Genomic DNA, 26594 nt, shown 5'->3' on the forward strand with positions numbered 1-26594 from the left:
TGGAGGGGGGAATAATCTCCCTCGGGAGTTTCAAGGGGACTATATTCAGACATTTTCTGCGGTTGATGGATGAAACTAACATGCATTCTCGTCCTTGGGATTTATTTTTTTTGCTTTGTTGTGCTAATAAATTGTGCTCTGGTGCAATACATACCAACAATTGCTTCAACCTTGTGGACAAAGAACGAACGACTTGATGCGGTGAGGTTGAACTCGAGAGTGATGGGAACTCCTTCTTGCTCTCCGTACAGAGAAACACCAGCAGACAGTACTTTGTTTGGCCAGATTGTTTTTGGTAAAGTGATGAGGTATTTAGTGATCGGCATTGAAGGTGGCGATTGTGAAGGTGGCCCGCTTTTTGTTGCAAGTTGTTGTTGTTGTTGTTGTTGTTGTTGTTGTTGCAAGGTGGCACCTTGCCTGTGGAGCAGCAGGGTGGCAGTTTATGGTTAAATGGGAAATCAAAACCAAAATCGACAACTCGCAGGTAGGTTCCCTACCTCTGAACTATCCTGCAGTACATGGACAGAACAGGTAAACAATGGAAAAAGACAGATCAACTCCTATCCGAGCACACGTGTTGATGTAACAATTTTTAAAGCAAAATATGTACTTTAAATTCCTTCAGAGCAACTGGAAACCCCTTGTCAGCATGAACTGCAAGAGTTTCAAGTGGGGATTACCTTGTGCAGATGAGAGCAAGTCCTACCCAAGTAATCACAACTGGAAGAAGCATCATCTGAAAAGCAAGGGAGGGAAATAAACATTTTAAAAATCCTCTTGCTGAGGTAAATTGTACAAACAAGTTCTATGAAATTTTATGATTTTAAAAACAAATAATTATTTTAATCTGGTTCATTTACAGTCGATACAATGTGGTTTTCAACCTTTAAGAAAATGAGCGTTAGTGTAGTCTTGTATAAATATTGCACTCCGCCCCTCCTTATTCCACCTCCAGGCACTGCATGACGTCATCACTGGGCGACGAAGGGGGCCCAGCGATGACATGTGCTTAAAGGGAGTACTCAGTTTTCACTCCGTTTGTTTGTTTGTTTGTTTGTCTTGGCGATATATCAGCCATCCTTTGAGCTAGGAAGCTGAAATGTGGGCACAATAGTGAACAAGCACTTTGGCAAAAACGGTAGTTATTTTTTGATTAATCAATTAATTAATCAATTATTAAATTATTATCGATTTATCAATTACTTTATTTTCTTTCTCATCTGTGCAATATCTCAGGCACCTTTTGAGCTAGGAAGCTGATATTTGGACATGACAGTGACCAAGTGATTTCGTGATAAAGGGTATTTTTGACTCATTGATTAATCTATTAATTGATGACTTATTTAATCTTATGACTAATTAATTTATTTTCAAAAATTCAGATTCTGATGAAACGGTTGTGGTTTCGGAATGTTATTAGCCAATTGATAAATAAATTAATTTGACGATTATTATTTATTTATTTTAATTACACAATAAATCAACAATTATTGTGTACCGTTCCCTCTCAATTCCGTCTTCATGTGCTACACAGTGGCATCGCTGGGCGTTGAAGGCACCCTGGCTATGCCGCGCGCTGGATGATATGTTATATATTTGCCATGGGGTTGGTGTACTTTGAATGTAGCTCTACTTGTTAATTATTATTATCATTATAAGGTTTCCTCGACCATTAAATTGTAGAGCAATACCTTTTGAAATCTGCTAGAGTTTTTCTTATTATTCTTCCAGCCTATTTTTGACTTCTGAAAACTTAAAATTAATGTTCTCAGCAACCTATGGTCCGATTGATAAGAAAATTAAATCAAGTGATCCGCTAGGCACGTATATATTTTTTACTGCTAATTATGACGTCATAGGTCATGTGGTATCGACACCATCTTGGAAAACACCTTCAACTTTGCCCCTCTATATCTCTGAAACGGCTCACTGGAAAAAATGGAGTCATGGCTCATTCTAAAAGTATGCTGAAATGGGACAAAAAAACATGTTTATTTAGTTGTTTTTTTTTTGTTTTTTTTTGTATACAAGATCGAGGCTCGTGAAAGAGCGAACATTAATCACACAGAAAGACAAACAGACACACAAAACAAATAACATCGGGAGCGGTAGACAAGATGGGGAGAGAGGGGGAAGGACACAAACACAACATTTGAGAGCAGGGACCGAGAGACATGGAGACATCGAGAGAACTGTGGGAGGGAGAGGGCTTTGGGGGGGAGGCATGGGAAGGGGGGGGGGTGGGAGAGGTATAAAACATATGGACACTGCCAAGACTTCCAGGAAAGAAGTTGGAATTTCAAACAAGGTGGATCTGGGGTGAATTAGTGGGGGTAGAAAAGATCAAGGTTTTGGATGGGGGAAGATAAGAGATGGTGGTGAACAGCTGTTTTGAAGACCTGGAGGGAGGAGTGTGATTGAAGTGAGTGTGGGAGTTTGTTCCAGAGGCGGGAGAAAAGAGGAATGAAAGAGTGAAGCTGAGCAGAGAGCCGAGATTTCGGCAGTTTAACCATCAGAGGGTGGCTGGCAGATCTTGTGCGACCTGTAGGAATATTTGGGGGACAGAGCACAGAGAGAGCTGGGGGAGCAAGGCCGGAGAGGAGTCGGTAGAAGACAGAAAGACCACCTACCTGCCTGCGGTGAGTGAGTGAAAGGCCCTCAGAGATAGCTTCATCGCGGGAGATTCCAATGATTCTGAAAGCTTTGGATTCAACAGCGTGAAGCCGAGCCAGGTGTGAGCCAGGTGTGAGCCGAGCCGAGCTAGGTGTGAGGCAGGAGCACCAGCCCATAGGGGAGAACAGTATTCCATTGAGCTGTGGATGAAAGCCTTGTATGTGGTGAGGAGCTCAGGTGTGCCTAGGAAGGACTTCGCACGACGGAGGATGCCCAGTCGGCGACTGGCTTTGGAGGCCAGCTTGGAAATGTGGTTTTCCCAAGAATGATCATGGCAGATGGTGAGACCCCAAAAGCTTGAGCGACAGAACTTCTTGGAGAGGATTGTTGAGAAAGTAGATGGGAGGGTTGTCCAGTCGATCTTTTCGGAGAGACATAGTAAGAGTGTGAGATTTGTCAGGATTGAAAGACATGTTCCACATGTTCGACCAGTCTGTGATTTTGTCCAGGTCTTCAGAGAGTGAGGAGGCTGCAGACTGCCGATCTGAGGGAAGAGGAATGGAGCGGCAGAGAGTGGAGTCATCAGCAAAGAGATACAGAGGATTTTCCAGAGAGTCGGAGAGATCATTGATAAAGACCAGAAAAAGCACAGGGCCCAGCACACTGCCTTGGGGAACTCCAGCCTGAACGGGAAGGGGAGATGAGAGAAATCCATTGAGAGTATAGTAAAAGTGCTAATGTTACGAGGTTATAATTTGACAAATAGATCCCTTGCTCCCTCGAATATGATTTTTTTTACATAACCTTAGTTGAAATGTTTTCCATTCTGAGTTTTTTTTGACGCCATACATCACATGGTTCAGCCGCCATATTGTTTTTCGTGAAAAACACGAAAGCCCTTTTTCTCCACAATGGCTGAACAGATCAAGCCCAAACTTTGCATGCATAATTGCATAACCACAACGAACAAAAAGTTCAGTGATCATGAGGTCATGCGTCACATGTTTTCGGAGTTATGATGTTTTTAAGTATAAACTTATTATGCTATCTCCTCCATATTTTGTGAAGATATCAAGTGGAAACTATACAGAAATGTTCCCCATGGGGGCTAGTTAAAACGTTACTTGGGAAGTTTCGATAAGTCACATGGTTTTGCCCCAAATAAATAATTGAAGGAAAATCATAAAAAGCTTCTATCTGTTGAATCACTGCATTGATCGACTTGAAATTTTAATGCAAAGTAGCTCTCATCAATCGGAATAAGTGTTTAAAATTTCAACATGATTGGTTGCATGGTCCTGAAGCTAGATGTCGTTATTGTTGAAAGAAGAAGAAACGCAACTCTTTTCTTATCAGGCAGGCCATGTGACTCAATGTGCCACTGCCATTTTTCAGAATTATTTCCTTTAAAAATCATTTTCTCAGAAATAATTGGACTGATTGACAGGAAATTTTTACCATTGGAGCGACTCGGCCTGTAGAATATTTTAATGGTAATTATGACATCACAGGTCACGTGGTATGGGCGCCATCTTGGAAAAACCGAAAAGCTTTGCAGCTCTATATCTCCAAAAACGCTGCACATAAATAATTGAGACATGTCTCATTGCAAATATCTCTCCATGCAGAATAACATATGTGAACTAGAACGGGCACTCGGTAGAGCGCATACCTTCGCCGCAGCTACTGTTCTGTACTTGGCATGGGAGTGTAGGGAACAGAACAGTGAACAGTTTGGTGCTGATTTCATGCAAATCGGATAAGAATTGACCGAGTTATGACAAAAAACGCACATTTTGCAAGGTCGTGACCCCCCTGACCTTTGACCCCCAACCGCTAACAAGGGTAATGTCTTCACTGGGTCATGTCGTATATCACAAGATCGGGCATTGAATTCTGAACATTTTGGCATTAGTTGCATGCCAATTGGATAAAAATTGACCGCGCTATGGTAAAAATACGATTTTGACCTTTTCGTGACCTTGACCTTGACCTTTGACCCGATTGCTCCCAAAATCTAATCAAATGTGTCCCGTATAATAACCAATCATCCCACCAAATTTCATGCAATTCGGTTGAATACTTTTTGAGTTATGCGAATAACATACACACACACACACACACAGACATACAAATAAATACACAGCGATCAAAACATAACCTTCCGCTTTTGCGAAGGTAATGATGATGTTATAGGTGCCGCCGTTATGACGTCATAATTCGACAAGTAAAAAACCTTATCCGATCAGGTTGAAATTTCTTGAGCATCTTCTCGGTATAAATTGATGCAGAATTTTTTTTATAATGACGTCGTAGGTCACGTGGTTCGGCCGCCATATTGTTTTAAGTGAAAAGCCTGAAAAACCAACTAAAAACCCACTTTCTCCAAAACGACTGAGCAGATCGAGGCCAATCTTTGAATGCAGAAACGCATACCCATAAATAAAAATAAAAATAACCACCTTTAGAGGCCATTTTTCCCCGCAAAGCGGGGGTTGGCCTTTTTCGGGAACCGTGGTTGTTGTTGTTTGTTGGTCCCCTTTTTGAAGCAATGTTTTACGGCCGGATGCCCTTCCTGACGCCAACCCTTTTTGCCGCCTTTAACGACAAACAGGGAATTACCAGTGAACTGGTACTCAATTAGCCGACCTCGGAAGGATGACAGGCTGAGTCAACCCCCCTGGCGTTAATTCAGCGATCGACCGGGATTCGAACCCAGGATCCTAGGATCCTAAGCCGGCACCCTAGCCGCTAGCCCAACACCAGGTTAATGACGTCGTAGGTCACGTGGTTCGGCCGCCATATTGTTTTAAGTGAAAAGCCTGAAAAACCACTAAAAACCCACTTTCTCCAAAACGACTGAGCAGATCGAGGCCAATCTTTGAATGCAGAATCGCATACCCATGACAAACAAAAATGTCAATGAGTATATCTGTATACCTTTACACAGCGACATTGTGCTTGTCTGTCTGGTATATCTGCACACCTTTACACAGCGTCATTGTGATTGCTTTCATGCTATCACGCTATCATATCACCATGCTATCACGCAGCACCATCATCAGTGATATGATTGCTTCACAATCCGATCACATGGTTTCGGAGTTATGTTTTGAAGCATAAACCTTTAAAACCTAGCTTCTCCCTCATTTTTGATTATATCGAATGCAAACTTCACAGATGACTTCACCATATCAGTCTGCTAAAATGACCTATTGGAATTTCGGATCGGTCACGTGGTTTGGCAGAGATTTATAATTAAACGAAAATATTTTAAATATCATAGCTCTTGAACTGCTTCATTTATCGACGCGAAACTTTCTAATATAGTAGAAGGCATGAAGTGGAACAAGTGTGTAAACTTTCAAGATGATTGCATGTACGGTCTGGATGCTAGAAGTTGTTATTGTGCGAAGAAGAAGAAACGCAACACTTTTTTCTCAGGTCGTCAAGAGTGTGTAATTAATTAATTATCACACTGTACAGACGTGCAGGCAGCACACGGAGCGACTTCACGGGCTCATTTGGACCTCAAATATAATTCTGATTTCAGACTTGTCAATCGTTGAGGTATATTAACACGACCAAAACAGATTTGGCAAAATTCCGACTATTTTTGACGAAAATATGACACCAACGCATTCGATATGGAGAGGCTGGAAATTGTTATTGTGTGAAGAAGAAGAAACTCCACCTGAGCTTCCCAGGCCATATCATGATTCTGGCTCTGTGATTTTCAGGGTTATTTTCTTTAAAAATCACTTTCTCTGCAGTCATTACACCGATTGACAGGAACTTTTCACCATAGGAGTGCCTGGGCATGTAGAATATTTAAAGGAAAATTATGACGTCACAGGTCACGTGGTACGGCTGCCATCTTGGAAAACCGAAAAAATTTGCATCTCTTTTTCTCAAAATGCGCTGCGTAGAAAAGATTTGAGACATGTCTCATTGTCAAGAACTCTCCATGGAGAATAACCCATATGAATGACGATGTCATAGGTGCCTCCATTATGATGTCATAATTCGACAAGTACAACACTTCATCCGATCAGGATGAAATTTATTGAGCATCATCTAGGGATAAATTAGTGGAGAAAAAAAAAATTATGATGACGTCATAGCCATGGGAATGCAATGTTGCATCAAAGCTCCATTATGACGTCATAATTCGACAAGTACAAAACGTCATCCGATCAGGATGAAATTTCTTGAGTATCATCCAGGGATAAATTGATGGAGAAAAAAAAATGTTAAAGTGGGGTTGTATCTAAGTGGGGTTGTATCCAAGTGGGGTTGTATCCAAGTGGGGTTGTATCCAAGTGGGGTTGTATCCAAGTGGGGTTGTATCCAAGTGGGGTTGTATCCAACTAGGGTTGTATCCAAGTGGGGTTGTATCCAAGTGGGGTTGTATCAAAGTGGGGTTGTATCAAAGTGGGGTTGTATCAAAGTGGGGTTGTGTCAAAGTGGGGTTGCGTCAAAGTGGGGTTGCGTCAAAGTGGGGTTGCGTCAAAGCGGGGTTGCGTCAAAGCGGGGTTGCATCAAAGCGGGGTTGCGTCAAAGCGGGGTTGCGTCAAAGCGGGGTTGCGTCAAAGCGGGGTTGCGTCAAAGCGGGGTTGCGTCAAAGCGGGGTTGCGTCAAAGCGGGGTTGCGTCAAAGCGGGGTTGCGTCAAAGCGGGGTTGCGTCAAAGCGGGGTTGCGTCAAAGCGGGGTTGCGTCAAAGCGGGGTTGCGTCAAAGCGGGGTTGCGTCAAAGCGGGGTTGCGTCAAAGCGGGTTGCGTCAAAGCAGGGTTGCGTCAAAGCAGGGTTGCGTCAAAGCGGGGTTGCGTCAAAGCGGGGTTGCATCAAAGCGGGGTTGCGTCAAAGCGGGGTTGCATCAAAGCGGGGTTGCATCAAAGCGGGGTTGCATCAAAGCGGGGTTGTATCAAAGCGGGGTTGTATCAAAGCGGGGTTGCATCCAAGCATGTCCAATGAAAGTGGAGTTGTTTCCAAGTGGGGTTGTATCAAAGCGGGGTTGTATCAAAGCGGGGTTGTATCAAAGCATGTCCAATGAAAGTGGAGTTGTTTCCAAGCGGGGTTGTATCAAAGCATGTCCAATGAAAGTGTAGTTGTTTCCAAGTGGGGTTGTATCAAAGCAGGGTTGTATCAAAGCATGTCCAACTAGAACGCCACTCAGTAGAGCGCATACTCCCGCCGTGGGTCAAGTTGGAGCCCTATCTTCCAATGGTTAAAAATCGTTCAAAAAATTCCTGGATCCGGAATAATATCCTGAGCTTCACCAAAAACTAATCAATTCTTCCTTATCCCCAGGGCAATCATCCCACCAACTTTCATCCAAATCCTTTCAGAACTTTTCCAGATATCTTGTTCACAAACACACAAACACACGAACATACAAACACACATACGCACACACACACACACACACACACACACACACACACACACACACACACACACACACACACACACACGGACGGACACGATCGAATGCATTACTCCATGGCGAGAGTAATGAAAGTGGGGTTGTATCCAAGAGTGGTTGTATCCAAGCGGGGTTGTATCCAAGCGGGGTTGTATGAAAGCGGGAAGGCGGAGGGAACCGGTCATCACTCCCAGCAGTTGTAAAGTGGCAGTTCTAGTGATTATTATCATAATTATTAGGTTTACTCTCCATGAAATGGAGAGTAATCTATTATTACTGCTAGAGTTTTTCTTATTATTATTCTTCCGCCCTATTTTGCACCTCCGAAAACTTCATCATGAATGTTCTCAGCAACCGCTGGTCGGATTGACAGGAAATTTTCATCAAATGATCGTCTCGGCTCCGAGAATTTTATAATGCTAATTATGACGTCATAGGTCACGTGGTATGGGCTCCATCTTGTAAAACAAATTCAACTTTTCCCCTCTGTATCTCCGAAACGCCTCAATGGAAAAATTTGAGGAATGGCTCATTCTAAAGAACTCTTCAATCGGAACAAAAGACATGTGTATCGAGTATATTAAAAATGCTAACGTTAAGAGGTTAGAATTCGACAAACAAAAACTTTTCTCCCCCGAAAATGGGATTTTTTTCCCAGATGCTTAGTTAAAAAAAACTCAGAATGCAAAAATTTTCGAAGTCATACGTCACATGGTTCGGCCGCCATCTTGTTTTTCGTGAAAAAACACAAAAGCCCCTTTTTCTCCGCAACGGCTGAACGGATCGAGCCCAAACTTGACATGCATATTCGCATACCCATGACGAACAAAAAAGTCAGGGGGCACGACGTCATCCGACACATGGTTTCAGAGTTATGACGTTTTAAAGCTCAAACTAGAAATGGAATCACCTCCATAATTTGTGGAGATATCGAGTGGAAACTTTACACAAATGTTCCTCATGGGGGTATGTTTCAACGTTACTTGAGACGTTTTGATGTCACATAGTTTGGCCGCAATAAATAATGGAAGTTAAATTTTAAAAAGCTTGTAACTCTTGAACCACTGCATGTATCGACTTGGCAATGTAGCTCTCATCAAGCGGAACAAGTGTGCAAAATTTCAAGATGATTGGATGTACGGTCTCGAAGCTATAAGTCTTTATTGTTGAAAGAAGAAGAACCACACCGATTGTCTTTCCAGAACGTGATCACGATAACGCGATCTCCCGCGGTCATTTGAACCTCAAAAAAAATTATAATTGCAGATTTGTCAATAGATGAGGCATATTAACAAACGAATGAAACAGATTTGCTCAAATTCTGACTATTTTTAACTCGATCGTATTTCACTCTAAGTTGTGAGCGACTGAAGAAGAAGATGTCCATCCAGGACGTCATCACTATAACGCGATCTCCCGCGGTCATTTCAACCTCAAAAAAAATGATAATTGCAGATTTGTCAATAGATGAGGCATATTAACAAACGAATGAAACAGATTTGCTCAAATTCTGATTTTTTAAAATCGATCGCATTTCACATAAAGTTTGAGGTACTAAAGAAGAAGAAGATTCGTTTAGCTTCTCAGATAAAATAAATAATTCTGTCTGCAATTTCAGGTTAATTTTCTTTTTAAAATGGCTTTTTCTGCAATCAGTGCATGGATTGACATGTGTGGATGTGTGTGTGGGTGTGGGTGTGGGGGGGGGAGGGGTGTGTGTGTGTGTGGGGGGGGGGGTTGGTGTGTGTGTGTGGGGGGGGGGGGTTGGTGTGCGTGTGTGTGTTAGGGGTGGGGGGGGGGAGTGGGGGTGTGTGTGTGTGTGTTTGTGTGGGTGGGTGCGGGTGTGGTGGGGGGGAGGGTGTGTGGATGTGTGTGTGTGGGGGGGGGGTGGATATGTGTGTATGTGGGGGGGGGGGTTGGTGTGTGCGTGTGGAGGAGGGGGTTGGATGTGTGTGTGTGTGTGTGTGTGTGTGTGTGTGTGTGTGTGTGTGTGTGTGTGTGTGTGTGTGTGTGTGTGTGTGTGTGTGTGTGTGTGTGTTAGGGGTAGGGGTAGGGGGGGAGTGTTTTGTGTTGTGTTGTGGGGGTGGGGTGTGTTGTGTTGTGTTGTGTTGTGGGGGGTGGGTGAGTGGATATGTGTGTATGTAGGGGGGGGGGTTGGGGTGTGCGTGTGGAGGAGTAGGGGTTGGATGTGTGGATGTGCGTGTGTGTGGATATCTGTGTGTGTGTGTGTGTGGGTGGGTGGGGGGGGTGGATGTGTGTCGGGGGGGGGGTGGATATGTGTGTGTGTGGAGGTTGGAGGGGGTTGGGGTGTGTGTGTGGAGGAGGGAGGGTTGGATGTGTGTGTATGTGTGTGGAGGGGTGTGTGTGTGCATGTTTGTGTGTGTGTGTGTGGAGGGGTGTGTGTGTGTATGTGTGGAGGGGTGTGCATGTGGGGGGAGGGGGAATCTGTGTGTGTGCGTGTGTGTGTGTGTGTGGATGTGTGTGTGTGTGGATGTATGTGTGTGTGTGTGGGTGTGGGTGGGGGTGGGGGGTGGTGGATATGTGTGTGTGTGGGGGTGGGGGGGTTGGGGTGTGCGTATGGAGGGAGCGCAGATGTGTGTGTGTGTGTGTGTGTGTGTGTGCGTGTGTGTGTGTGTGTGTGTGTATGTGTGGAGGTGTGTGTGTGTGTGTGTGTATATATGTGGAGGGGTGTGCGTGTGGGGGAGGGGTGCGGGGGTGTTTGTGTGTGGGTGTGTGGGTTTGGGGGGGGGTGGATATGTGTGTATGTGGGGGGGGGGTGCGTGTGAAGGAGGGGGGGTTGGATGTGTGTGTGTGTGTGTGTGTGTGTGTGTATATGTATGTGTGGAGGGTGTGCGTGTGGGGGGAGGGGGGATGTGTGTGTGTGTGTGTGTGTGTGTGTGTGTGTGTGTGTGTGTGAAGGGTGTGTGTGTGTGTGTGTGTGTGTGTGTGTGAGTGTTTATCAGGGTTGTATCCAAGGGGGTTGTGGCAAAGCATGTCCAATGAAAGTGGGGTTGTATCAAAAGTGGGGTTGTATCAAAAGTGGGTGCGAGTAAACCGGTCATCACTGCCAGCAGTTTTAAAGTGGCAGTTCTAGTTATTATTATTATTATTATTATTATTATTATTATTATATGTTCCTTAACAAAGAAGTTTAACTTCGGAGGAAGTCATTATAGCTGGGCAGCTTAGCTAAAAAATTCGGATCGATTGTGCCTTTTCCCTTAAAAGCATGAAACTTGGCACATGGCTAGAATACCCGAAAAGAAAGATTTTTAGTCCAGGGGGCATCCCCAATTTCACCCCATATGGCGGCCATCTTGAAATCCAAGATGGCCATCATACAGGACCTATTTTGATGAATATCTCCATAATTAGAACAGATATCAAAATGGTTGAAGTGCCTATACCTACATTTTTAGGGTCTAGGAATCCAATGGCAACATAAAATATTCAATAGTATATGGCAGCCATCTTGAAATCCAAGATGGCCGCCATAACAGACCTGTTTTGATGAATATCTCCATAATTAGAACAGCTATCTAAATGGTTGCAGTGCCTACACCTACATTTTTAGGGTCTAGGAATCCAATGGTAACATCACTTGTATCAGTTATCGAGGAGCTAGGTAATCCATTTCTTGAAGAAACCGCTGACCTTTTGGTCCTTGACACAAAGGATATAGCAAGTGCATCAGTCGTACAAAGTGTGAAATGTGCAGAAAGTGGGAAAGGAGGCTCTGGAGTCATTTGTGCAAGAGAGGCTGATTGAACGCTCAAAGCCTTTGAATGATGTCGTCCCACGCAAAAAGTTACCTCTGTTTGGCAGCTCATCAGTAACAGACCAGCTGACAGATAAACACAAGGTAGCCTCATTGAAGAGTGATGTTCAACTGTTTTCTCGCCTCTATATTGTCTGTCAAACCCGCGAGGGAAACCTTGATGAATTTTTCCATCATGAAAATCAATCTTTCCCTCCATCTCTGTCCAAGGATGGGAAGCTTCGACCTTGTACAAAGAGCGACCTTTTGGACTGCTTAGAGGAACTTTCACCATCAAGCACACAGATGCCAGAGGTGACATGTGTCATACTTGACAGGGCAGTAATTGTTCAAAAGCTAAAGCCCGATGTTGGCACAGTCAAAACATTTGGCGAATATGCCGAAAAGGTCTTCATCCCATTTGTTTTCTCACAGTACAAATCTGCAACCCGACTTGATCTGGTGTGGGACCATTACCTACCCGAGCATGACCCGTGAAAAGCATGGCAAGGGGGTTCGCCGACGAGTAGATACCTCAGTTGCAATTCCTGGACAGTGGCAGCACTTTCTTCGAGTTGATGAAAACAAGCGTGAACTCTTCAGCTTCCTTTCCAATGAAACAATTAAATCATTTGAAGACCAGCGCAAGGAGCTAGTTGTCACACTTGATACAGAGGTTCTTACTGCTCCACCACGCATTGATCTAGAATCACTCTCCCCGTGCACTCAGGACGAGGCAGATGGTCGGATGTTCCTACATGCTGCTGATGCAACACAGAGAGGGCATAGTAAGGTCCTCATACAAACTGTGGACACAGATGTTGTCGTGCTTGCAGTTACAGCATCCCAGAAGCTTTCAGTGATGATATGGTTACAATTTGGGACAGGCAAGAACATGCGATTTATCTCTGCACATGATATAGCCACAGCTCTTGGCCCTGAGAAATCTAAAGCCCTCCCCATGTTTCATGCACTAACAGGGTGTGACACTTCTTCAGCGTTTAATTGGCGTGGAAAGGTAACTGCATGGAATGTGTGGGAATCATTCCCTGAGCTCACAGAGGTACTAGCAGAAATTTGCCACCAGAGCACAGAGATAACTGAAACCTGCATGAACGTCATTGAGAGATTTGTTATTCTGTTGTATGATCGCACAAGTACTGCTACTGACATTAACATTGTATGAAAGAAACTGTTTGCAAGGAAGGGCAGACCTGTGGAATCAATTCCACCAACACATGATGCCCTTGTGCAGCACGTAAAGCGGGCAGTATACCAAGGCGCACTATGCTGGGGACAAGCATTGCATGCTAAGCCTGATCTACCAAGCCCCACTGAATGGGGTTGGCAAAAAACGTCTGCTGGCCAGTTCAAACCAATATGGACAACACTTCCAGAGGCTGCAAAGATCTGCAATGAACTTGTTAAGTGTGGGTGCAAAAAAGGATGTACTGGTCGTTGCCGGTGTAAGAAAGCTGCACTTCCCTGTACTTCTCTCTGCGCATGTGATGGAGAATGCAGCAAAGACTAGAAAACCACAAGATGGCACAGTTACAGTCTGCGATGTCATAGACACTTTTAATCACTGAAGAATGCCAACCTGTTAAGAGTATTTATATGCATTCCCAGTATGCATGATACTATGCAAAATTAATATTTTCATATGACTGCTTAATATTTTATGTTACCATTGGATTCCTAGACCCTAAAAATGTAGGTGTAGGCACTGCAACCATTTAGATAGCTGTTCTAATTATGGAGATATTCATCAAAACAGGTCTGTTATGGCGGCCATCTTGGATTTCAAGATGGCTGCCATATACTATTGAATATTTTATGTTGCCATTGGATTCCTAGACCCTAAAAATGTAGGTATAGGCACTTCAACCATTTTGATATTTGTTCTAATTATGGAGATATTCATCAAAACAGGTCTTGTATGACGGCCATCTTGAATTTCAAGATGGCCGCCATATGGGGTGAAATTGGAGATGCCCCCTGGACTAAAAATCTTTCTTTTGGGGTATTCTAGCCATGTGCCAAGTTTCATGCTTTTAAGGGAAAAGGCACAATTCATCAGTTAAGCAGCCCCACTATTAGGCCCATTAAAGCCTGTGCTATGGTTGCCAAACTGTCGTGATCTATCCTTATTAAATGCAGAGCATCAAGGAATCAGCACGTACCATTGTTCGAGTTTGTATGACTCGGATGAGGTTCGAGCCGCCGACCTCAGACTCAGAGCGGATACAACCAAGTCTGGTTTTGTTCCTTTTGAATTGGTTGCAAAAATGTATCAGACTCATAACACGAATTGAAAAATCACTCATAGAGCGACACTTGGCAAAAGAGAACAAAGCAGAATGGCCCTCAGTAGAGCATCCTTTTGACCTCAAAAATAGTTGGTGGTTGAATTAAGTAAGCCGATATGCAAATCCAATTCAAATTTCAAGTCAATCGGATGAAAATTGAGGATTTTAGAAATGTGAAATTGTTGTTGACCTTTGGCCCGTGTTGACCTTTTGCCTTATGCCGATTCAAAAATAGTTGGTGGTTGACTTCAGTTTCCCGATATGTATATCCTATTCAAATTTCAAGTCAATCGGATGAAAATTGAGGATTTTAGAAATGTGAAATTGTTGTTGACCTTTGGCCCGTGTTGACCTTTTGCCTTATGCTGATTCAAAAATAGTTGGTGGTTGACTTCAGTTTCCCGATATGTATATCCTATTCAAATTTCAAGTCAATCGAATGAAAATTGAGGATTTTAGGATTTGTAAAAAGTGGTTGATCTTTGGCCTACCTTTTGACCCCAAAAATATATAGGATTTTGTCGGACCACGAACTCTACCATTTGGTAAAGTTTCGTGAAGATCGGTTTAAAATTGTGTCCTGTAGGCAAGTATAAGTGAGCGGACAGACAAACACACAAACACACAAACCGGAGTGAGCAACATACTTGCAAATAAAATGACAAATTTTTGCCAAGTAATAAATACAGACACGTACATAATTAGGAGATGGAAACGTGGAAAGACACGCAGGAATCTACAAGCCCAGAGTCTACAAACAAATCAGCAAGACACACATATGAAAACACCTGCAGGGAAGTTGTGACGTGAAGGTCGAGGTGTGACAGGGTGGGTCCGTGGTTAATTGTAAGGGTGTTGGAATTTCCACCTCATGACTAAACAGGTTTGCAGATATAAATTGCCAAACAAATACTGTTCGCTTCCAAGACCTGAGGCAAACGATTTCTTTTGATGTAATACTTCTACGTGACCAAGTGAAGAATATCCCCGAGGGAGTGCTCGAACTGGACTTACTTCATCAACTATATGCTCAATCCTATAATGATTTCGTTTGTTATGACATAGTAAACAACTTAATGGGTCAAAATCCCAAAGGTTTACTGGTACAGCGGTACTCAGCTGAAGACTTAGGTTTCAGATACAACAACCTTTTAGGTCTTGTAATTTTTTATTTTTAGCTCTTATACGAGCCTTGACAACGTACACAAACAATAATAATAATGTTTATTATAATAGAGAATGCATATATGGTTATGTCGTTATGTTTATATGCGACAAAGCGACTTCTTCTTCATCTTCAAAAAAAAAATTAACCCCCTCTTAATTACAATTTGACTGCTGAGACCCCTCAGACTTTTGACGACCCTTTAAGTCCCCCAAGACCCTTGAGACCACCAAGACCTCTGAAGACCCAAAATACACTTAAAACCCAAAAGACCCTGAAGACCCCAAGAACCCGAAGACCCAAAACACCCCAAAGACACAAAATACCCTTGAAGGCCCTGAGGCTCAAACATATCCTGAAGACCCAAATGGCCCCGGAGACCCAAAACACCCTGAAGACCCAAAACACCCTGAAGGCCCAAAATACCCCAAATACCCAAAAGACCCCAAAGACCCCAAAACACCCTGAAGACCCAAAACACCCTGAAGACCCAAAACACCCTGAAGACCCGAAAGACCCTGAAGACCCTAGTATAATATTTTAACCCGATGATGCATGGCTCGAAGGATGTATCATCATGGTTGCATCATCGGATTAAGGTCAGCTACATCTGCCCTATCCAATTGTGGTTGGGGTCTAAAGGGTGTAAGGGGTCTGTATTATCTTAAGGGACAAAGGAATCTAGAGGGTCTAAAAGGAATGTAAAATGATATTTATTCGACTTTTTGTTTTTGATATCCCATGGTATCGGCAGTGAAATACCACATCGCTTGCACGGGAGACCTCTAATGAAAGCGAGACAATTCCAATTTGGCTAATGCATACGTAACAACTTTCAAACTTGTCTCAAACTCTAAAGCTGCTGTCGCCTTGTTAAGTCTCTCTCTGGAGTATGCTCCCCGTCCATCCCTTCCCTCTCTTCAAATGGTACCACAGCCGACACGACACGTGAGAAGGCCGAATGCCTGAATTCTGTGTTTGCTTCCAAATCTTGGGTCACCAACACCTCACTCTCGGTACCCATCTTTCCCTGTGGTACCAACTGCTCCTAGACTGCGTCTTTTGCACCTGAGAAAGTGGAGAAGGTTCTTTCAAACGAGTACTCTGACTCTGCTACTGGACCGGATGGCATCAGCTCACGTGTCCTAAAATCTGCTCTGTTTCATTTGTACATCCTCTCGCTGCCCTTTTCACCCTGTCAGTTTGCGCTAGTCATCTTCCATTTGCTTGGAAATCCGCCAACATAACTGGATCACATAAAGAAGGTGAAAAAACGAATCCCATTAACCACAGACCGATCACCTTTCTTCCAATCGTCACAGTTGAAATTAGAACAGCATTCGGTAGAGCGCATACCTCCGCCAGGCTGAACAGTTTGTTTAATAATTAAATAATTCTCGCATCCGAATCCATATTCAGATCTTCTCCAAAATCGAATCAATTCGTCCTTGTCACACACCCAACCCCTCCACCAAGTATCGTCCAAATCCATCCATAACTTTTTGAGATATCGTGCTATATATCGGTTTTGGTCCGATCTCCCAATGGTGAAGATTCACATCTTTTTCATTCACACTTGGACCCTTTAGACTTTTAGATCCTTCAGACTCCAGAGACCCTTTTGACCTTTACACTCCGTTGACCTCCAAGACACACACCACAGAAACATATATTGAGTTTTCTTTCAATATACAGACTATACTCTTTACAGCAAGTAATGCGCAACCTCCATCCACCCGGAGGGTGGGTACTCTGCTACTTTATTAATAACTTCTGCAAATAGCTTCTATCAAATAATAGTCAGAGCGAAGTCGAGGGTGCGCCATTGCAATTCCTTTTGACCCCGCCCCAGGGGGCTGGGCAAGAACTTGTCCTTTTTCCACCTGTTTATCTGCACCCGGTGTTGTGCAGCTAGTTCTTCCATGAGCCTCCACCTCTGGATAATAATAATGAAACGTGTTTATTTTTGCATGAAAGTGAACTCCAGATGCATCGCCATAATAAGAGCGAAGACAAAGATAGTCCTCGATGTAATATATAAACAATCGATGAGAAAGCAGTTTTATATATATATATATATATATACATGTAAAACAAAAAGGGGGGCAAGTAGAGCACGTAATGGAGCAATTCACTAACATCTTCTTCTTCTTCTGAACGATGATTAACACGTTCTTGTGGGGTTGGCAGGGGGAAGCTTGGCCTAAGCCTTTCACAAACCGTTGAACAGGCCTAACATTCGATTAAGTATTTAGGGCAGGAATTTGTAATTCGTTTCAGAATGCCGGCGATGTTTCGCCTACTCTTCGTAAAGGACACCATCGGATATTTAACGTCTACCAACGAATACGGGACCCCCTTTAACTTCCATCCGACGGACTGTACACACATTGATGAATCACCGTGAAACAGCCTGTGTATAAACCTGTGAAGCAGTTTTATAGCTGGTTCAGGATTCAAACCTCGGCCGGGACAGTCCTGCCAGCCCGGAGCAATTGAATAACAAAACGACGAACGTTCTTTGGAACATTTACATGAATCCATCGTCACCAAAAGAAATGAGGTGTAAACAGTGGGTTAAGAGGTGCAAACGTGGTTACCTTGACCTCAAAGGGTGCTCAATCGAGCACCAGATCCGATGCGCAAACACCTGGGCTGTCCCTCCTCGAGCACACCACGTTCACCTCGAGGACCGGTGTTTATACTTGTGCAAAAGAAGGAGGGGCTGGCGAGCGGGCTATTCTGATTGGACGTCACCGTTTTCATTTACTCGTGCTCATGTATTTCTTCACAAATCCGATTACAATGCACAATCCCATGCCATTTGGAGGGCGAAATCTTGGGTGACCTGATGACGCTGCTGCAGGAAGTTACAAACGAAGGATTAGGTAGGTGCCTTGTCTGCCTAACCCAGGAGGCCATTTGCCAATCTGATTATGGTATGCCATGGAATACCGGTATAAATGGATGTTCCTTCATTCCTCTTTAGTTCCCAACCGGCGTCAACTAGTCTGGAAGATTATATTTTTGGGATGCTGTCCGTGCATCTGCCTTTCCTGAAAAATGACTGGACGCAATTATTTCATATTTGTCACGTGTATGCAATAATATCAGGGTGTCAAATTATTTTGGCATTGGAGCCAAACGTCATGGATCGCAATTTTATTTCCGAATTTTGGATTAAAAAAAATTATGAGAAAACGGTACAGAATTGTGACTTTCTGAAGGTATTTGGTACGATACGCACAATGGAGGTTGGAGTCAAGGTGAGGGCTCGTGGAGTGGCTGGTCCGGTAGAAAACTGGTTTGGATACTGGATTAGTGATAGGAGGCAAAGGGTGATTGAAGGTGAGAGGATATCCTGTTGGGAGGTTCGAATGGGTAACCTCAGGGATCGGTTCTGGGACCTTGAATATTTATAATTTCCATCAATTATTTGGATAGTGGGGTCAGGAATCTGCTTTTCAAATTTGCAGAATACAATAAGCAGGAGGTAAGGTAGCTTAGATAGACAGCAGAGAGGGGGGGGGGGGGGGGATATGATTCAGGAATGACGATATGCTTCAACAGATTGGGCAAAGGATTGCCAGATGCAGTTTAATACAAAGAAATGTAACGTGATTGGGATGGGTAAGAACCATCATCACATTCAGGTCCAGACATCTGAATGTTTGATTTTGTTTGAGTGATTTTCAATGGGGGGAGGGGATTGCATAGCAAAAGTTGGACCCCTGAGAGCATGAGAGTGGCGCACCATCATGCCCGTTGTGGGATGGGACGCACGCAGCACCATCATGCCCGTTGTGGGATGAGACGCAAGCAGCACCATCATGCCCGTTGTGGGATGGGACACACGCAGCACCATCATGCCCGTTGTGGGATGGGACGCACGCAGCACCATTATGCCCGTTGTGGGATGGGACGCAAGCAGCACCATCATGCCCGTTGTGGGATGGGACACACGTAGCACCATTATGCCCGTTGTGGGATGGGATGCACGCAGCACCATCATGCCCGTTGTGGGATGGGATGCACGTAGCACCATTATACCCGTTGTGGGATGGGACGCACGCAGCACCATCATGCCCGTTGTGGGATGGGATGCACGTAGCACCATTATGCCCGTTGTGGGATGGGACGCACGCAGCACCATCATGCCCGTTGTGGGATGGGATGCACACAGCACCATCATGCCCGTTGTGGGATGGGATGCACGTAGCACCATTATGCCCGTTGTGGGATGGGACGCACGCAGCACAATCATGCCCGTTGTGGGATGGGACGCACGTAGCACCATTATGCCCGTTGTGGGATGGGATGCACGCAGCACCATCATGCCCGTTGTGGGATGGGATGCACGTAGCACCATTATGCCCGTTGTGGGATGGGACGCACGCAGCACCATCATGCCCGTTGTGGGATGGGATGCACGTAGCACCATTATGCCCGTTGTGGGATGGGACGCACGCAGCACCATCATGCCCGTTGTGGGATGGGATGCACGCAGCACCATCATGCCCGTTGTGGGATGGGATGCACGTAGCACCATTATGCCCATTGTGGGATGGGACGCATGCAGCACCATCATGCCCGTTGTGGGATGGGATGCACGTAGCACCATTATGCCCGTTGTGGGATGGGACGCACGCAGCACCATCATGCCCGTTGTGGGATGGGATGCACACAGCACCATCATGCCCGTTGTGGGATGGGATGCACGTAGCACCATTATGCCCGTTGTGGGATGGGACGCACGCAGCACCATCATGCCCGTTGTGGGATGGGACGCACGCAGCACCATCATGCCCGTTGTGGAATGGGACGCACACAGCACCATCATGACCGTTGTAGGATGGGATGCACGCAGCACCATCATGCGCGTTGTAGGATGGGATGCACATAGCACCATCATGCCCGTTGTAGGATGGGATGCACACAGCACCATCATGCCCGTTGTAGGATGGGATGCACACAGCACCATCATGCCCGTTGTAGGATGGGATGCACACAGCACCATCATGCCCGTTGTGGGATGGGACGCACGCAGCACCATCATGCCCGTTGTGGGATGGGTTGCACACAGCACGATCATGCCCGTTGTAGGATGGGATGCACACAGCACCATCATGCCCGTTGTAGGATGGGATGCACACAGCACCATCATGCCCGTTGTGGGATGGGACGCACACAGCACCATCATGCCCGTTGTGGGATGGGACGCACGTAGCACCATCATGCCCGTTGTGGGATGGGACGCACGCAGCACCATCATGCCCGTTGTGGGATGGGATGCACGTAGCACCATTATGCCCGTTGTGGGATGTGACGCACGCAGCACCATCATGCCCGTTGTGGGATGGGATGCACGTAGCACCATTATGCCCGTTGTGGGATGGGACGCACGCAGCACCATCATGCCCGTTGTGGGATGGGATGCACGCAGCACCATCATGCCCGTTGTGGGATGGGATGCACGTAGCACCATTATGCCCGTTGTGGGATGGGACGCATGCAGCAACATCATGCCCGTTGTGGGATGGGATGCACGTAGCACCATTATGCCCGTTGTGGGATGGGACGCACGCAGCACCATCATGCCCGTTGTGGGATGGGATGCACACAGCACCATCATGCCCGTTGTGGGATGGGATGCACGTAGCACCATTATGCCCGTTGTGGGATGGGACGCACGCAGCACCATCATGCCCGTTGTGGGATGGGACGCACGCAGCACCATCATGCCCGTTGTGGAATGGGACGCACACAGCACCATCATGACCGTTGTAGGATGGGATGCACTCAGCACCATCATTGCGCGTTGTAGGATGGGATGCACATAGCACCATCATGCCCGTTGTAGGATGGGATGCACACAGCACCATCATGCCCGTTGTAGGATGGGATGCACACAGCACCATCATGCCCGTTGTAGGATGGGATGCACACAGCACCATCATGCCCGTTGTGGGATGGGACGCACGCAGCACCATCATGCCCGTTGTGGGATGGGTTGCACACAGCACGATCATGCCCGTTGTAGGATGGGATGCACACAGCACCATCATGCCCGTTGTAGGATGGGATGCACACAGCACCATCATGACCGTTGTGGGATGAGACGCACGCAGCACCATCATGCCCGTTGTGGGATGGGATGCACACAGCACCATCATGCCCGTTGTGGGATGGGACGCACGCAGCACCATCATGCCCGTTGTGGGATGGGATGCACACAGCACCATCATGCCCGTTGTAGGATGGGATGCACACAGCACCATCATGCCCGTTGTGGGATGGGACGCACGCAGCACCATCATGCCCGTTGTGGGATTAGATGCACACAGCACCATCATTCCCGTTGTAGGATGGGATGCACACAGCAACATTATGACCGTTGTGGGATGGGATTCACACAGCACCATTATAACCGTTCTAGGATGGGATGCACACAGCACCATCATGCCCGTTGTGGGATGGGACGCACGCAGCACCATCATGCACGTTGTGGGATGGGATGCACACAGCACCATCATGCCCGTTGTGGGATGGGATGCACACAGCACCATCATGCCCGTTGTAGGATGGGATGCACGCAGCACCATCATGCCCGTTGTATGATGGGATGCACGCAGTACCATTATAACCGTTGTGGGATGGGACACACGCAGCACCATCATGCCCGTTGTAGGATGGGATGCACGCAGTACCATTATAACCGTTGTAGGATGGGACACAGGCAGCACCATCATGCCCGTTGTAGGATGGGACACACGCAGCACCATCATGCCCGTTGTCGGATGGGATGCACGCAGTACCATTATAACCGTTGTAGGATGGGACACAGGCAGCACCATCATGCCCGTTGTAGGTCCAACCTCCTCCCGTATTTCTCTCTTAGTTTCTGTCCGTCTCTTCTTAATTTCACCCACCCCCTCTTCCACCTCCTCTAATTTTTCCTTTACCTCCTTCAGCTCCCGGTGCGCCCCCTCTATTTCTTCCTCCATCGCTACTTTAACCGTTTCTATGTGCGTCCTTACCTCCCGGTCCTTCGTCTCCATTACTTCTGTCACCTCTTCCAACCTCTTCGTCAATCCCTCATGTACCATTTGACATTCCTTCTGTGTCGCTATTAATTCATTTTTAATGTCCTTTTGTGTCGCTTTTAAACCCCCGATGATTGCAGTGTTCTTTTCCACTTGGTCCGCTAGTTCCCTTTGTCCCACTGTCAGCTGCTCTACTCCCTTCGTCAGACCCTCTATGCCCCCCTGTAACCTAGCCGTATTATTCCTCACCTCTTTCTCCATACGCTTCTCACCTCGCTTTACCTCCTCGCGTAGCCCCGAAACCTCCTCACTTACACCTCGTCGTATCCCCTCTCTCATCTCCTCCATCTCTTTTGTAGATGCCACCCTCATCTGTCCCAATTCATCCCTCTGTGCATCCAGTTTACTTTCTAACCCGATTTGCACCTCCTCTATCTGGTTCCCCCGATGTGGTGGGATGGCAAATCCACCATCCCTCACGGAGGGGGGGCAAAGGAGCACTAGCTTATGGGGTGTATGGCAGTGAAAACTAGCCCGGGTGGGTTAGGATATTGTGTGTAGGGACCTAGAAGATGACATTAGGTAACGTTAAGATTAGTTAGTGACAATGACACCTGTAGTGGGGACGCAGGTAGAGTAGTGTGGATGATAATGACGTGGGAGCGCAATAGTTTAAAGGGGTGACTGGGAAGCGCAAGTTTCAGAGGGGAGTAGTTAGATGAGATGATGCCGTGTGTTTGAGGATTGAACAGGTGTGCAACTGAACAGGTGTATGGAGCAGTGTATGAGGGAGTAGTGGTGATTGCGTGTTGTGTTGACCAAATGGTCCAGGAAGAAAGGAGGGTGCAGGTGGCACCAGGTGTGAGTGCACAGGTGTGCAACAACAGGTATGGAGAATGGTTGTGTGGAATAAATGGTATGGGATATATGGCGTATTGGGATGGATGGTCGTGGAGTGAGTATGGTGGAAATTGTGGAGTGGAGTGGATGGTGCGAAGGTGTGAATGGGGGAAGGATGGACCCCCATCACGAATACCCGGGGCGGGTAGTGTAAGTGTTAGGTAGAGGGTACAGGTAAATTGTGGTTGGATATTGGCATCTGTGGTGCGAGTGGAAGAATGGTCTTTGGATGGGTGCATTAGTGTTGTGGAAATGGCTGGGCGTGTAGCCTGTTAGTGTGTGTAGTTGGTTTGGGCACTCCACCACTGTGAGGATGTCGGCCAGGTGAGGCCGCAGGTGGGCTCTGGGAGCCGGTAGTTGTGGATGGGGCCCGAGGATCTGGAGGACGGACCCGGGTAGCCCAGTGCCAGAGGGCACCGAGTGGGGTGACAGAGCCAAGAGGGGCCTTCCCAAATTAGATAGGTTAGGTAACTAAGCAGGTAAGCTCGGGTGGCAACTGCAGTGGTGGAGGTGTGCATTCACACACATTCAAAGGCATCAAGAAAACTGGAATTATGTCAGACAATATCTGCAAATCCTCTTAAAATTTCAAGTCAATCGGATGAAAATTGAGGATTTTAGAAATTTTTCAAAGTTGGTCACCTTTAGCCTATGTTGACCTATTCACCTATTGCCTTAAAAAATAGGCTTCTTGCTTATGACCAACTCGACATTTCGGGACTGACATACAGACAGACAAACAGACAGAATAATGCACAAGACCAACCAATATACTTGAAAAATCTTTGAATTTCACAAGTAATAAAAACTTGGTAATGAAAACACAAATGAAAGTGCTGAGGTGTGTTCATTACCAATCAGATAATCCTATTCCTTGTAGATGTACCTAGTCCTAGTGTATCCTTTATTAACTCGGTGTATCATTCAATGGAGTCTATGTATTAATGCATTTTCATGTAATTGTGTTTTTGGGGGATGTTGTGTGTCTAAATATATTTTGTGCCTAGGGCCTCAAAAATGTTAATCCGCCTCTACTCTGCTCCACAGAGATGTCACCCAGTACACCTGGTGGGTGTTTACAAGAGGTTTCAACACACATTTCCTTCACTTTAGACGCTCTCTATCTTATCACAAGCACGATCCTCCATATCGTGCACATTCAAACACAATCATTAAGCAAACAGGTCCCGATATACTTACATCGACATTTGCTTCCTACTCGCACATGGTCCATACTATTCTATGCAGTGCTATCCCTTCTAAGATAATCTCTACTCCCACCCCCCATTCTTTCCAACTTCCACCGCCCCCTCCCACACCCCCATAAACATAACAGTATTAAATTGTAATTTTAAATGAAGTTTAGATTTGTGAAATTTATCCTTTATTACCTTCGCAAAAGCGGAAGGTTATGTTTTGATCGCTGTGTATTTATTTGTATGTCTGTGTGTGTGTGTGTGTGTATGTTATTCGCATAACTCAAAAAGTATTCAACCGAATTGCATGAAATTTGGTGGGATGATTGGTTATTATACGGGACACATTTGATTAGATTTTGGGAGCAATCGGGTCAAAGGTCAAGGTCAAGGTCACGAAAAGGTCAAAATCGTATTTTTACCATAGCGCGGTCAATTTTTATCCAATTGGCATGCAACTAATGCCAAAATGTTCAGAATTCAATGCCCGATCTTGTGATATACGACATGACCCAGTGAAGACATTACCCTTGTTAGCGGTTGGGGGTCAAATGTCAGGGGGGTCACGACCTTGCAAAATGTGCGTTTTTTGTCATAACTTGGTCAATTCTTATCCGATTTGCATGAAATCAGCACCAAACTGTTCACTGTTCTGTTCCCTACACTCCCATGCCAAGTACAGAACAGTAGCTGCGGCGAAGGTATGCGCTCTACCGAGTGCCCGTTCTAGTTTACTTTACTTACATCAATCAACTTAGGAACACCCTTTTTAGTATTGATGTTATACCAAGAAAACACATTTGAAAATCTTTGATTTACTGACAATGGGGATAAAATGGATTTATTTGCTTTTGCATCTAAACTCTTCATATGCAAAATTTGGTAGAGACTGACTCTGCTGTTTTAGATTCTCTATGGTTCAAACATATCCACGTACAGATAATTACCATATGATAATAGTAACTAGAAAGAGCAATCAGAGATTGCAGACCCTTGCCAGGATGTGTTTTCGGTGGTTTTTAAGGCTTTTGTGTTTCAACAAATATGGCGGCCGAACCACGTGACCGATGATGTTGTGGCGGACACAAAAGCCCACTGGCGTGGTGACATCATTCTGCGCACCAAGTGGACGGTGGCCACGCCCGAGGGGTAGGCGTGGCCTCATGATATACACCGGGCGCGCAGCCCGGAGCGCGCGAGTGTTACAGTGAGCTCCTGAAATAAAGACGCTTATAAGTTACCGCTTGTCCGCTTCCTCCTTGCTCGCAAGCAGCGCGCGTAACGCCGCGCTTTACTGGTGACCCCCTCGACGTTGGATCTGCCGGAGCGATCCTTCCACACGCGACGCCATTGCCATGGCCAACTTCATCAAACTTCCCGAATTTTGGGAGGCTCAGGCCGAAGTCTGGTTCGTCCAGGCCGAAGCCCAATTTCAGCTTCGGCGCCTCATCGGCGATGACACACGCTATTGCCACGTCGTCGCCTCCCTCGGGCCTGGCACGGCCGCTCGAGTTGTGTCCGCCCTTCGCCACCCACTGGACGGCCACAAGTACGAGGCACTCAAGTGGCTACTCCTAGCCACGTTCGGCCTCACGGACGACGCACGGGCCGACCGCCTCCTGGATCTCCCCGAGCTCGGTGACACGCGCCCGTCAGTCCGAATGGACCATAGGCTGTCACTGTTGGGCGACGAAGCCCCCGGTTCTCTATTCCGGGCGCTTTTCCGTCGCCAACTTCCAGCGCAGGTTCGCCTCGCGTTGGCCGGGACCGGGCTAACGGAACCCCGCGTATTGGCAGCCGAGGCGGACAGGTACTTCGCCGCTTCGGACACGCGGGCGAGAGTCGGCGTGGCCGTCACGGCCCTCGAGGCTGATGCTGCTGTTGCTGCTGATGCTGCTGATCCACAGCATCAGCTTATACAGCATACGCAGCATGCTGATACGCACCTCATGACCGCCACCACGCCCCGCCCACCGCCACAGTGAAAACCGCCACCGCAGGGAAACCCGCCAACTCCACCGGCCTGGCGGAGCCAGCCGCGCTCCTCCAGCTCCACCACCTGGTGCTGGTTCCACGCCAAGTTCGGCCACGAAGCTCGGCAGTGTCATCTGCCATGCTCCTTCAACAGGTCGGGAAACGCCCGGGCCGGCGCTCAATAGTGGCGATGAGCGCCGGCCGTTCGAGCA

The 26594-nt window shown here is 46.3% G+C and overlaps 1 protein-coding gene across 2 annotated transcripts in view; it reads right to left on the bottom strand.

Moving 5' to 3' along the window:
* Window positions 1-17962, bottom strand: part of LOC137432559 (CD109 antigen-like) — an 81192-nt gene extending 63230 nt beyond the window's left edge. Inside the window, exons 1-3 of one of the 2 annotated variants that reach the window (XM_068124594.2) lie at window positions 17870-17962; window positions 681-736; window positions 155-417 (exon numbers count right to left, since the gene is read on the bottom strand). In XM_068124594.2, the coding sequence (XP_067980695.2) occupies window positions 155-417; window positions 681-736 (319 nt within the window). In that variant the 5' untranslated portion in view covers window positions 17870-17962. The remainder of the gene's footprint in view (window positions 1-154; window positions 418-680; window positions 737-17869) is intronic. The other variant, XM_068124595.2, reaches the window with a different exon arrangement.
* Between the last annotated feature and the right edge of the window lie 8632 nt (window positions 17963-26594).

The sequence above is a fragment of the Myxine glutinosa genome, chromosome 8, assembly GCF_964187855.1.
Source record: "Myxine glutinosa chromosome 8, kmMyxGlut1.1, whole genome shotgun sequence".
Classification (NCBI taxonomy): domain Eukaryota; kingdom Metazoa; phylum Chordata; class Myxini; order Myxiniformes; family Myxinidae; genus Myxine; species Myxine glutinosa.